The sequence below is a fragment of the Crocuta crocuta genome, unplaced genomic scaffold, assembly GCF_008692635.1.
Source record: "Crocuta crocuta isolate KB4526 unplaced genomic scaffold, BGI_CrCroc_1.0 scaffold122, whole genome shotgun sequence".
NCBI classification, from domain to species: Eukaryota; Metazoa; Chordata; class Mammalia; order Carnivora; family Hyaenidae; genus Crocuta; species Crocuta crocuta.
This window is the reverse complement of record NW_027528839.1, coordinates 598,213-611,540: the sequence shown is the minus strand read 5'-3', so window position 1 is coordinate 611,540 and position 13,328 is coordinate 598,213. Positions and strand designations below refer to the sequence as shown.

At 37.2% G+C, this 13,328-nt stretch overlaps 1 protein-coding gene across 4 annotated transcripts in view; it reads right to left on the bottom strand.

Moving 5' to 3' along the window:
- The window catches only part of DNM3 (dynamin 3), a 584,407-nt gene that overhangs the window by 6,822 nt on the left and 564,257 nt on the right, over positions 1-13,328 (bottom strand). For 2 of the 4 annotated variants that reach the window (XM_077755998.1, XM_077756001.1), the window contains one exon: positions 5,247-5,757. The exons of the other annotated variants lie outside the window; for them this stretch is intronic. In XM_077755998.1, coding sequence (XP_077612124.1) covers positions 5,688-5,757 — 70 coding nt within the window. In that variant the 3' untranslated portion in view covers positions 5,247-5,687. Of the gene's footprint in view, positions 1-5,246; positions 5,758-13,328 lie in introns of those variants that run through there. 4 annotated transcript variants of the gene reach the window in all.

Genomic DNA, 13,328 nt, shown 5'->3' with positions numbered 1-13,328 from the left:
ACCACAAGTGTACAGCATGATTCTCATCCTCTCTCTTCCAGTAAGGAGTTTCCTTTACAGGCACTAATGGCTCCATTCAGCAAGATGTACAGATGTGAAAAAGAAATTACAACAGGAAAGCATGAATTAATACAACATCCTTTGCAATTCATCTTTTCACAATGAATGTATTCTGAATACAGAGGGGAAATAAACCAACATTCCTCTTCTCCCATTCCCTTCTTGTCTTCTGTTTTTGGATGGATGGTTCAGTCTGGGACTATGTACATTTATATGGGACATATCATCAAAACTCTGTAACAAAGAGTCTCTATGCTCTGGAAACTGAAGACGAGGATGGGTTTAGCTACTACTATTTAGTACTCTGCCTATTCCATTTTCTTAATATTACAGAAACTTAAGGGGTAACTTCTCCCCTCAATGCCCAATGAAGAAATAATGGAGGCCAACTGTTGGGTCAAGAGCTCAATTTTTTCTTGTAAGAAATGCCTTCTGTGGATCTAACATTTGGGTGAATATTTTCCTTCCTTCTGCTTCCCAGGGATTTTCACGAACTTTTCCTTTTGATCAGCAAAATAAGATGGTGCCTCTTGTCAAGTGTCACATTGCACCCTCCAACTGTCTAAGCCTTGTGCCCTTTTTTAACCTACTTCAATACTGACTTTGAACCAGAAATAAAATGTCTCCTACTCTTCTGCCTTTGGTTTGTCCAATTTGCTCCCTTTAAAAATCTTGACCTTCCCCAAATTACTGACAGTAATGTCTAATGGTATTCTCCATTTTGTTCATTTTGGGCCAATTTGATCAAAAGGGTTATAAGTATTTAGAAGCCTCACATTTTACTGATATGCATAGAATGACTCAAATATATTATGCAAGAATGAGGAAGGGGGGAGTCCTTCAAATGTTATCATTTATTTCAGGTTCAGAAATACAGCTTCACATTTTCACAATAGGTACATGTGACCTTCAAGAATGATACAGGCTTGAGAAACTTGCTTCCAAAATTCCATTCACAGAGTCCATCCATATATCAGTATTAAGAAATCCTGAAAGTGCCAAGAAGACAGTGGAAAGTATTCTGGCTCAAATTAATTAAAGAATCAGTTGAGAAGGTTAAGATTTTGCTTCTATACACTGCTTCTTCATAACAATGCAAAAGAGGAATTTGATTCGGAAAAGGGAGAGAAAAGAAACAGACAAGCAAGCAAACCGAAGGCTATACATATGAAATTAAACATAAATCAAGTAATGGTGAAATTTCTGGTTGAGAAGAATAGTTTTTTTAAATCAAAATGGCAGCAGACAATGCAAGAGGTCGACAGTAATTTTTATAATTTTTAAAACATTACACAATGAGCAAAGTTGAAGGAATTCAAGGGTAAACATAAAAAGAAATGAATGCCTTGAGCTGAGCCATGTGTAAAACTCCAGACCAGGGAGGTGAGCAGTCTCACCAGTATACCAGTACAAACAGGCCTTACGACGAACAAGAGACACTTCATTGAGTTTCCTCTCTCTTGCTCTCACACATGCGCATTCTTACACATATATACAGATAGCAAAGCATATACTACATATGTTTCAAAATATTCTTCAAGTTTCACAATACAGAGCACCACACAATTTTAAGCATACCAACTAGAAAGGATGATTAAGACACATTTGAGCTTTTAAGAAAGGGGTGAGTGATCTAGTGAACTAATTATCGTTTCTCTACAATCATCTAGCTTTTTCACATTAGACTGTGAGCTCACAGGTAGCAGTCTTCTTGGTGAAATGATATAACACTAGGCTTGAGTCTCATATATTATCTCCTTTCACTGGGTTGCACAGTTCAGAGACCTACTATTTAGGTTTTATTCTCAATGTTAAGGAGATTACTATCAGTTTCAAATACTTATCTTGTTTACCAAATGAGAAATGTTTACCTAAAAGAGGGGACAGATGACCCATCTCTGAGGTATTAAGTAACTTCTTCCCTGCATTTTTAGAAAATTTATTCAGTAAAGTCCATTATTTTTGTTATATTGGTATATCTCTCCACTTTATTTTTTTGACATTTACTATAGAGAAAAAATGACTTTGTAGACCAATTTAGCTTTTTAAGGTTCAGCTCAGCAATCCAAGAGTAATTTATAATTCCAATCAGAGATCTTAAGAGTGGGTTTCCAGATCTTACAGTATATTTGGCAAAGGTAATTTCTTAGATAGCAGCGCTGTGGATTTATGTCCAAATGACTGTGGCTGTTACTCTACCATGTTACCATGGTAATTCTGAGCTTTGTGCCTCTCCTTGCAAAATTTTGTAGACCTCATGTATGTTATCACAGTTATGTGAACCACTGTTATCACATATGGCAGACCCTTCAAAGTGAGCTCTTGTACTAACACAGTTTAAAAAATATATTCATACCCACACACACAGCACATGTACACATAAATATTTACACCCAAACATAGCATATATACACAATGCACAAACGATCGCACACATGCTTGTGGCATTTTAACAAGTGCTTTTAAACCTACCTACCCAAAGGGGCACAAAACACATGTACTTACAGAAATGAACTTACCATGTATATACTGTACACACAGAGACACATGCATAGAAAATATGTTTGTACACACAAAACATCAACATTTATCACATACTGGTATTAGGTCCCATTTCATATTTGAGAATTATGGCTACAGTCTATACTAAAAGTCATAAAATTAATCTATATGACTATGTTTAAATTCTAAGTTTAGAAGGCTTACAGTTATACCACAGGAACTGGTTTCATTATAATGTTTTGGAATAGAATGAGTTTGTATCTGAACAGGTAGGCAATTTGCTACTAAACAGACCCTACTGCTCTTATATGTTATAAATGTCAGCTAAAATTAATATTCAGAACAGTAATCTTGGTAGATGAATTCTGGAAATGCAATATATCTGTCTTAAATCAATACTATTTCAATAATCTGTCCACAATTGAGTAAATGGTTATTCCAATGAGTCAATAAGCATGCAAGGTTTAGCGTGTGACAAGAAGTGATACACCTATCAAAAAAACACACACAGTTTATTTTTCCAAATCCTAAAAATACTGTTATATTTGATTATGCTAGGCATCTATTGTGTAGACAACATCAGAGCAATCAGTTAGGAGGAAGCTACACAAAAGATGAGGGGTGCTATGGAAAACTCTTAGAAAGCTCATAAGGCTACATTCCCACCTTAAGGCAAGGTATCAATGCAATTTCCCCACATCTTAGAGCTCCTGACTCCATTCACATTGACATCTCCTTTTAGTAGGATGCAAAACCTTGGGGACATGGTATTCATACTAATCACATGACATGGTACTGCAGCAAACTGAAAGTATTCTCCAACATGACTTCTGAAATTCCAGAGGAAGCTGGGTTCTGTTAGAAATAACTCAGAAGTAAAAGAACAAAGATGTGCCTACAGAGAGAGACAACTGGGACAGTGAAACTGTAGGATTATAATCTGGGAGGAAAAGCCAAAGACGACAAATGCCATTGTTTATGACTACATAAGATCAGTGGAAAGAAACTTGGAAAAACATCTCCAATTTTCTTTGACATGGTTTGTGCTGATCTAAGAACACACTAGTGGTTATCCACAATATTTTCCTTTAACAGAAGGAAATTTTTGAAATACAGCAAAATGCAAAACCACATTTAGCACAAAGCCAAACCCTGAAGTATATAATCCCTTAGCTGCCTATTTTAGAGAATTCAAAGGAAGAAGCAAAGGCAATCCTAAAAAGAGGGAATTTTATGAAAAGAACTCACTGTAGATAATTTGTTTTACTATGGACATTTACTTAACCCATTTCCATTTAGCTGAAGCTATTTTAAAAATACATTATATATCTTGCACATCTGTTCCATTCACAAAGAGTTAAGATTATTTTTCAAAAGAGAAAAAAAAGATGTGAGAAGATTTAGGGTGGTGTTCTTTATACAATCACTTGTAACTGAAAAGTTGAAATGTTCTTCTTGTAAATTTTGTATTCTCTGATTTTTGCCCATTATAAGTGGGCTAGCTGTAACCCTTTAGAATAACTTCAGAACAATGCCATTCAACTTGGCAAGTTCTCTTTTTAATAATGGTTGAAAGTTTTTACTTCATAGTTTATGAGTGTCTGCTCTGGGTATAAACTACACAGGAAATTAAAGTTAAGTTAACATACAAATCATGTTTGCTGCTTTCAAAGGGAGACATTTCAGTTGGTGAAATCTGATTTACTTCTGTAGAATATGAAATAGTGTCATGGGACGCCACTATTCAGTGAGTACTTGCTCTGCTGTCTGGGAACAGTTAGCAGACAGAATTCCACTTGGCTTCTGGCTGTTTCCTACATGCTGATCATCTGGTCCTACATAGTCCAAAACTCAGCCTCAAGACTGAACTATTAACCCCCAAGCTAAACTGATTTTGCAAATTTTAGAAATGTTAGCATTTGCCAAGTTCCTTTAGATTTCAATTTCTTAATTTTTTTTAGAATGACCTGTATAAAGACTCTGAAGTTGTACAACTGTAAAAGTGTGAGCTCTGCTATTAAACCATGGCATCTCTTACTAAATGGCTTTTATTTTCATTCTAGGACCCCCTCTTATCCCAGAGCGAGGCTCAAGATCTATTAAGAAAACCTAGAATGGATAGGAAGTTACATTAAACAGGTTTTAAAGGGAGGAAAAAGTCTTACACAGGGGAATTAGAAATTAGCATGGAAAGAGAGAAAAATGTTTGCTCCAGCCAAATAAATAAATAAACTGGGGTTAGTGTCAAAGTGTAGTTAGCCAGGCCTAAAATTAGATCAGTACAAAAATTATATATGTTCCATGTCAACCTTCATTGTAACCTATAAAGAGGTATATATATATAAACAAAGAAATTACTTATTTCCAGACACTTCTAGAGATGTGAAATTTTGCTTCTTCCTTGAACTCTGAAACTAGCCAAATCTACTGACCGACTACCAAAAAATTAAGCTTTGATTCACTGGTGAATATGCTTCTAGCATGAAGCAAAACACCGTGGTAAGAGGAGAAGCTCTCTAGAGCAAGCAATGCATTAACTTTTCCTTTGCAAACTACCTGTGCTTCTGGAAAAGTTTTATTCTTAAGGAGTCCTAATTTAAAAAAAGTCACTTCTTAGCAGCCTTATGAAATAAAGCAAAAGGAAAGAGGAAAGATCTATAATAGGTAATTATAGAGTAGGAGGAAACATTAATAATAGACAACATAATTTTTGTCAGCCAAAACAGAATGTGGGAAAACAAATATAATAAATGTAGGTCTAAGCCCACCATCTCATAGCTCTTAAGAATTATACTTAATGGGCTACCTGGTAGATAACCTGGGAACTTGTCCAAAGCAATTTCAAATATATGCCAGGGTAGGCAAATTGTCCCCCACTGCCAGGCTGCTATACAAACCTACCCTCGGTCAATAGTACATATAAAGCCTCGAAGGGTGAGCAGTTTTCAAGAGTCAAACTCCAAAGGTTTGATACACCATGAGCAAAGAAGATGAGCGAAAATGCATTAGTAAAACTGGTTACTTGCCTACTGATGTCCACACATGCGACTACTCATGATTTACTGATCAAATATGTTGCTTTCACATAATTCATTAGTAATTAATTGCCATGCCAGACACTTCGTTTAGTCTAACAGGGAGGATTCTAGTGGACGGATTATAGTGGGACGAGTTGGTGATGGGGGTGGTCTCCGGCTAGAAAGAGAGAAAGAGAAAGAGAAAGAAACAAGTAGAATCTCTATCAGAGGCCTGTCCCAAAGACGCTGAGAAAGAGCCACGGCGCGCACGCTCATGCACAGACAGGCCAGTGGGGGCGGTTTGCCATCTGTAATGATTTTAACATTGTCACCTCACATTCATCCAGCGGTTTTGAACAAGAAGAAACTATTTTGCAGAAGCAAATCTTTCCCAAAACTGAAGTTGTCCCTCCCAATACTAAAAAAAAGATAAATTATCAAAAATCTATCTGAAACATACGGCACATTTCTTAGCCAATAGAGAATGATTACATAGAGTGAACTGTGTTATGTTATGCCTACTCCAGGAACTTATAAGGTCTATTAGGCCTCAGGGAATGCTAGATTTTGAATTTTTATTTCCTTTTAAATAATATTCTTCCTCCTTTTTCTTACTGTTAGAATGTTTAGTTATCACTTCTCATTGTCTTTAGCAGTAGCTTTCTCCAATTTCGTCTATATTTTACTTCTAATTTGCAGAGCACTGGAAAATCTGAGAATCAAGGTTTTGGAGTTGACTACAATAAGTGTAAATAGGCTCAGGACGAGTATGACTCGGTTTCTGGTGGTCATGGTGTTTCTGAGGCCAGCTAGGTTGCCAAATAAACTCCAGATAATGAAATATTACTGTACGTGAGAATCTCAACATCACCAAGTAATATTCTTTATTTCCTGAACTCCTACATTTACTTCCTAAGTGTATTAGTAAACTCTTGTGTGGACTTGATTTTGTATGTAATATCTTGGGGAGTTATTTTTATAACCAGCCAAATTCAACATATTCTACAAAGCTAAACATTTCTTCTTGATAAAACTCTCCCATTGATTTTTTTCAGAAAGATCCCTTCTGGAAGTATATGTTGTGGAATTTCTTCTGCATTGGAAACACTAACATGATTAAATCAAATGTCCCTACTCAGGTATGAAGAAGTGAAGATTAAAAAAATCAAAGAAAACAATTATAAAATGTTCAAAAATCACAAACCTTTTAGACATTGAAGGAAAAAATAAAAGCAAAAGAGATATTGTTGATTAATGGAATAAATACCACTTAGGCACAAACTCATAGATATAGGCAGAGTGCTTTTTGGTCCCTGAACCTGAAAAATGTCGAAGAGACTTAAGAGGAAAGATTTCCTTTGGAAGGTGCATTCCAATTAACCTCTTATGCTAGTCTTATCACTAGGCAGTCACTTTATTTTATTTTATTAAGTTTATTTATTTTGAGAGAGAGAGAGAGAGAGAGAGAGGAAAGGGCAGGCAGAGAATCTCGACAGGCTCTGTGCCACCAGTGCAGATGTGGGCCTTGAACCCATGAACCATGAGATCATGACCTGAGCCGAAGTTAGACACTTAACTGATTGAGCCACCCCAGTGCCTCCAGACACTCAATTTTTTAAAAGTGTAACTGGAGATGCCTTATAGGCACAGTAACCAAATTAAACCATTCAATACTAGTTGTTTAATTGGGGTAAACAAATAAGTCCTCTTTTTTCAGAAAGGCTACTGGCTACTGTGACCACCTGAAATGTTTTGAGTCTTCCTTGCAGGGAAAAGTCCTCCCATAATTTCCTTTTTACTTATGATCATGTGAAAGCACCTGCCTTTCCACTAGCATACTGCTTATTTTCATTTAAAAGGGCCATATTTATTTGGCTTATATATGGAATCTTGAACCTGCATCATTTTCCCCTTTGATGTGAAGTTTCTAGAGGCCAGAGGTCACATCCACTTAACTGGCCTCATACAGCATTGAGCGTGATTATTACATGCAATTATGTTCTCAGTGCTGTTTTTTTGTTCATCTGCTAGACCTGCTATCCATCCTTCAAGACTCACCTCTGTGAAGTCTTCTCTGACCCACCTCCCCCTATCTTGATACAGTTGCTTTGAAAGCATCTCAACATATTTCTATTACAACCATCACACTGAGTCCTAATTAGGTTTACGTTTACCTCCACTGATGAGAAATAGGCTGTATCTTACTCATCTTCCTATTCTTATAGCATGTGCTTATCATTTAGCCACTGAAAAACTGAACACCGAAAACTGAATAAATTAAAGTTACCCCTAGAAGTAAGAAGCAATTGATGAATACAGGGCATCCAGATGGCTCAGTCAGTTTAGCATCTGACTTAGGCTCAAGTCATGATCTCACAGTTTGTGCGAGCCCTCTGTGGGGCTCTGTGCTGATAGCTCAGAGCCTGGAACATGCTTTGGACTCTGGGTCTCCCTTTCTCTCTGCCTCACCCTCTATTTGCACTCTGTGTATCTCTCTCTCTCTCAAAACAAATAAACTTAATAATAAAAAAATTAAAAATAAAAAAGAAGCAACTGATGAATGCTAGTGGTATTCATTGATCTTTACATTATAAAAAGGTATTTGTTAGCCAATCACTGCTGCTGCAGAGAAAAAAAAGCTACAGTGAAATGTAGGATTTTGACCCTTGGATATGTGTTAACCTATAACATATTTACTCAGTTCTTTAGTAGATGTTTGGAATAAGTATTAAATAATAGGCCTCCTGTCCTCAGAGAGTTTGATAAATAGTCACATAACCCATAGAAATGTATTCTTAGCAATTAAGCAGTTCTGGGACATGGGGAAGGAGTTGGTCAGAATTTGAACTTGAAGGAAGGAAACTCTACCAGAAGATTCAATAATGGGTTGGACTTAATTATGGGATTAAATTTTTTGTAATGTTTTATTTATTTCTGAGAGAGAGAGAGAGCGAGCAGGGGAGGGTCAGAGAGAGAGGGAGACACAGAATCTGAAGCAGGCTCCAGGCTCTGAGATGTCAGCACAGAGCCCAACATGGGGCTCGAACCCATGGATTGTGAGATCATGACCAGAGCTGAAGTCGGACGCTCAACCAACTGAGCCATCCAGGCACCCCAAGGGATTTTTTTTTTTTTAAAGTGGATCTTAAACTTTGAATTCAGTGAGAGGCAGGATACAACATGGTGTGGTGGGTTGGTAACTACTTCCTGCATGCATGATAGCTTGGACCAAGGATTGTAGCTAGGAGAGAAAGTAATACAAACTAAGTTCTCTTCTTATAATTTTGTCCTTGGCTGGAATGTCATTCCTCAGTCCTTCCTGACCTTCCTGTAGTTTCCAATCACCCTTCCCCAGTCACTTCATGATATTTGTGTATTTCATAGCACTTAATCCTGTTTATAATTATTATTTATTTACTATATTATTGCCTATGGTTCCTGATAAGTTCCTTAAGAGCAGAGACCACATACATATTCTGTATTTACTCTATATATTCAGCATTTAGCACAATATGATTAGAAGGCAGTGAATAAACTGCCAGATCAAAGGGAATAGATTCAATGGGGCCAGGAATAATTTTGAGGTGTTTATCAGATGTTTTTGAGGCAGCGAGTTTCTGCTGATAGAGTACTAGATCCAAAGTCAGGAGATATGGATTCTAGCTCTAACTGCCAATTTGTACCTTCACTAACCACCGGAAGTTCTCTAAGCCTGAGTTTCCCCATCACAGGCGTAGGAGACTCAGACTAAATGATCTATAACATGCTTTCTAGTTATACGTTGCACATAAAATTTATTGAGTGTCTGCTAGGTGGACTGCATTATGCTGCATGATTTTAAAAACTTGGAATCTATTTGGAGTGGAAGATGAGTAGGATAGACAAGTATGCAAGTGGTTTTTACCATTGTACCCCATCTTAAGTGGAAAAAACAGGGGCAAATATGATTTCAACTGCAACATATAAAAGTTGGAGACGTAAGAGAATGTAGGTCTATAATGAGGTTATAAGAAACTAGAAATTACGTGATGAGGATGGGAAGGAGGAATTCAATGATGGGGATGGACAATGAAGAGATTTAAATGTTCTGATGGCCCAACTGCTTCTCATTAATCTCACTGCCAGTTTTGGGCCATGCTGATGGATCAAGAAAAAGACAATGAATAGTAATGGGCAAGTGCAGAAGGGAACCAAGACAAAACATAGAGTCTGCTCTATGCTGGGACTTTCATTTGTCTTTTCTTGTCAAATTTGCAAGATCTTTGGCTCATGGCATGGTTTTTAATAAAGACATCAGGAGAACCTCTCCATTATGAGCTATTTAAAAGCATCCCTTAGGGCCTTGCATTAAATAGGCACTGCATACCTGCGTGGTGAATCAATGATTAAAAGGATGAAGGACAAAATTTCCATCATGTTCTCTCAAAATAATTGTGACATCTTTAAAATATGCCCCATTTCAGGTTAAAGTAACCCATATGTATACTTAGTAATTAAAAATCCTAAAAGATCTCCCTACCTACCCTTCTAGAAGAAATGTGCATCATTTTGTTTCTAAAACAATAAAACTCAGAAATTCAGGAGGAGCATTAAGTTGTTCAGTGTGATTTTCTTAATAAGCGATGCTCTTTGCCAACCAGAAATGCATTTAAGGTTTACTGTTAATGTCCATTTCATTGGTCTACTTCCTAACCATTTGAAGAGTTTCCAAAGACATTCACCTCATAAGACAGTTTGTTTTGGGCAAAGCAAAATTATTTGTTTTGTACCAAATTTTGCTCAGTTGCTTTGTTTAGTGATGGGCTTCATTAACTAACCCATTACATTGAAGTGGGGCATCTTGCATCACTTAGTGTTTATTGAAACACTGTGTTGTGTGTGGGTGGTTTATGGTTATGATAGAAGAGCCATGTTTCTGCTTCCAAATCAAAGGGAAAGATGTAATACTTGTAGTTGCATTTGTAGCTGCAGGGATGAACCTTTTACAGTCTTTTGGACAATGACAATTTTTGGAAGAAAGTCCAGTGTTCCTGCAGGGTGGGTAGCATTGAGGGCAGTGGTGGGGTGGGGACTGGCTTTACTGATAAGGGAGAAGAATGCATTATTTGTCTTACTGTCTCTTTCAGTCCTCTTCTAAGAATGGAAGAACTAAACTTTCATCTGCTCTGCTCTGGGTTAGCTGGGTTTGAGTATTCATGACATGAGGCCTATCTTGGCATGGGTTGGCGGAGAGTTCTATAGGGCAAATTGCTTTGGTGCAGTGTGTGGGATGGTGGTGGAAATGACTGTTCTAGTTTCTTGCCATCAGGTACCACAACACTGATTGTTGAAATGGCTGGTCTTTCTGTCCCTGCCTTTATTCCTTGTTGGGGTGGGAAGTGGGAATTATAAGACTGGTAAATGTATGAGCCAGACTGGGTCTACGCAACTCAGTTTCCTTCCTTTTCTATGTTTAAACCAAGATTTCATGACTCCCAGGCCAGGATTCTTTCTCCTGGACAGTTATATTAGCATGTGCTAAGGCAATGGTTCTCAAATTGGACCATACATCAGAATTCCCAGGTGGGCTTGTGAAAACCGAGAGTGCTGGTCACCACACAGTGTTTCTAATGAGGTGAGACATTTCTAGCAAGTTCCTAGATGATGCTGATGCTGCTGGTCCTGTGACCATTGTTCTAAGGTGTAATAAGTGATTTTGGTCTTGCTTTATTAGCAATTCAATTCACTTGCCAGATAAAGCATGGGCAAAAAGAGAAAGTACTGAAAAAAAAATCTTAAGAAGGATGAAGAAGTGATTGTAGAAATACTTTGATACATTTGAGAATTAGATGTAAGCATGGGTCAGATAGGTTTTAGGTTTATTTTGTAAAGACCAAGATACTATATACAATGGTAGTTTTCTTGTTAGTCATCACAAGAAGACTATACTTATTTAGGGAAGCTTGTATTTGCTTATGACAATGGTATTAAGTACAGATAGTAAGCATCTATGAACACGCATTTCAAATTGTCATCTTTGGAGAGGGTATGACTGGAATCCAACCCAAGTTAGCTAGGTGAGTCTCCTCCCCTATCCCCCAAAAAGAAAAGGAAACCCTCAAAAAAGATTAACATATCTAGAGGAATGAGATCTGCCTACCAAGGTAGTATTTACGCAAAAAAAGGATATGCAACAGGCTTCTTTATACCACAAGTTCTACTTATTAAATATAATTGAGGCTTTAAAATACATCTGTCTCAAAAATTCAATTTACATAGAATTACATATTATATGTAATTACATTAGGATGATGGGAGAGTTACACATCCCAGGTTTCCAGGAGCCACAAGGATCTGATACCAACTTGTCCAACTTATTCATCTGACTGATGAAACAGGTAAAAAAAAACAACAACCCACCCTTTTTAAAATGAAGGGTTTTGTGTACTGGACTATAAGAAATAAGGCTGCATCTGATGAATTTCTTAGAACACAAAACGAAATGGAACAAATAAAAACTGCGTCTGAGTTTTCTAAGATCATAAAGAGCACCTCCTACAGTCGGCTCTGCTGGGCTTGTCTCTAAAGCAGCCTCAGGCAAACATGGCTGTGGGGGCACCAGCTGAGCTGGGGGCTGCCCACAGTCTCTCTCCCTCGGGAACTGTAATGCCTGTTTCTCTATGATCCTCCAGAATTGCTTAATCCTTGCATTGTTTTTCAAAGTTTAAGGCAGGTGTATATACAGTTTATACATAGTTTATGATCTGAATGGCATTAATAAACTTCCTATGAACCAAAATTATTCTTTATCTTGCTGACAGTCCTCCACAGCACCTGCAGAGGGCAGTGTCCCAACCAGCGGTTCAGTGTATATGTGAATGAATGAATACACAAGGGACAAATCAGGAGAGCACCTCTGGGTGAAACTCAATGGCAACTGACTACGATCTTCCTCTTGCAAATGTCTGCTCTACCAGATTATGAGACACACTATTTTAAACACAGTTGCATTTGTGCTTTGCTTCTTATTTGGAGCATTTTTTACCCAAACAGATTTTTACATACCTACAAGCTATCAGGCAGTTTTTAAAAAATGTTACAACAGTCAGGACATTGAGCACATGGAAGATAATAGTTTGTAATTTATTATGAAAAATAATATAGGCTGCTATCCAGCATATTTTTGGCCTTTTCAGCTTTAGTAACATAATGAGCCAATACTGTCCAAGAATAGTTTACAGTAGATGTTGGAAAGAACATAGAACTTGGAGTCCACTTAAAGGGTTTAAGAATTCTCTAATATGATTCGTGCTACAGATTAGAGCCAGTTTCTTTCCCCTGTGAAAATGAATCCATGATTTTATAACACATGTCATTGGGAAAGTATGAATCCGTTGATGGAATCTGAAGTAAGAACATAAGGGGAAAAATAGTCCACAACTGTTATTTGATGATATAAACATCTAATATCCTGTATGAATTAGTCTCTGAGATAAATGGTAATTATAATCTCCCTCCCCACATGGATTTCTTTCATAGGGATGGTACAGAGAGACCCATTTCCGTGGTTCCAGCAGAAAAAGTGGCTTGAAGGATGATTTGCCCACATTAACTCTGCTCAGTTTATGATTTGTAAAAAAGGATTTTATAATAGCATTCAAGCAGGCAAGCTTTTCAGCAGTACAGAACAAAAGAGAAAGTGTTTGTGTTTAAATTGTTTCTTAAAGCACACTAAATATTGGGCTAATTCCAAAATAAATTTTGATTAAG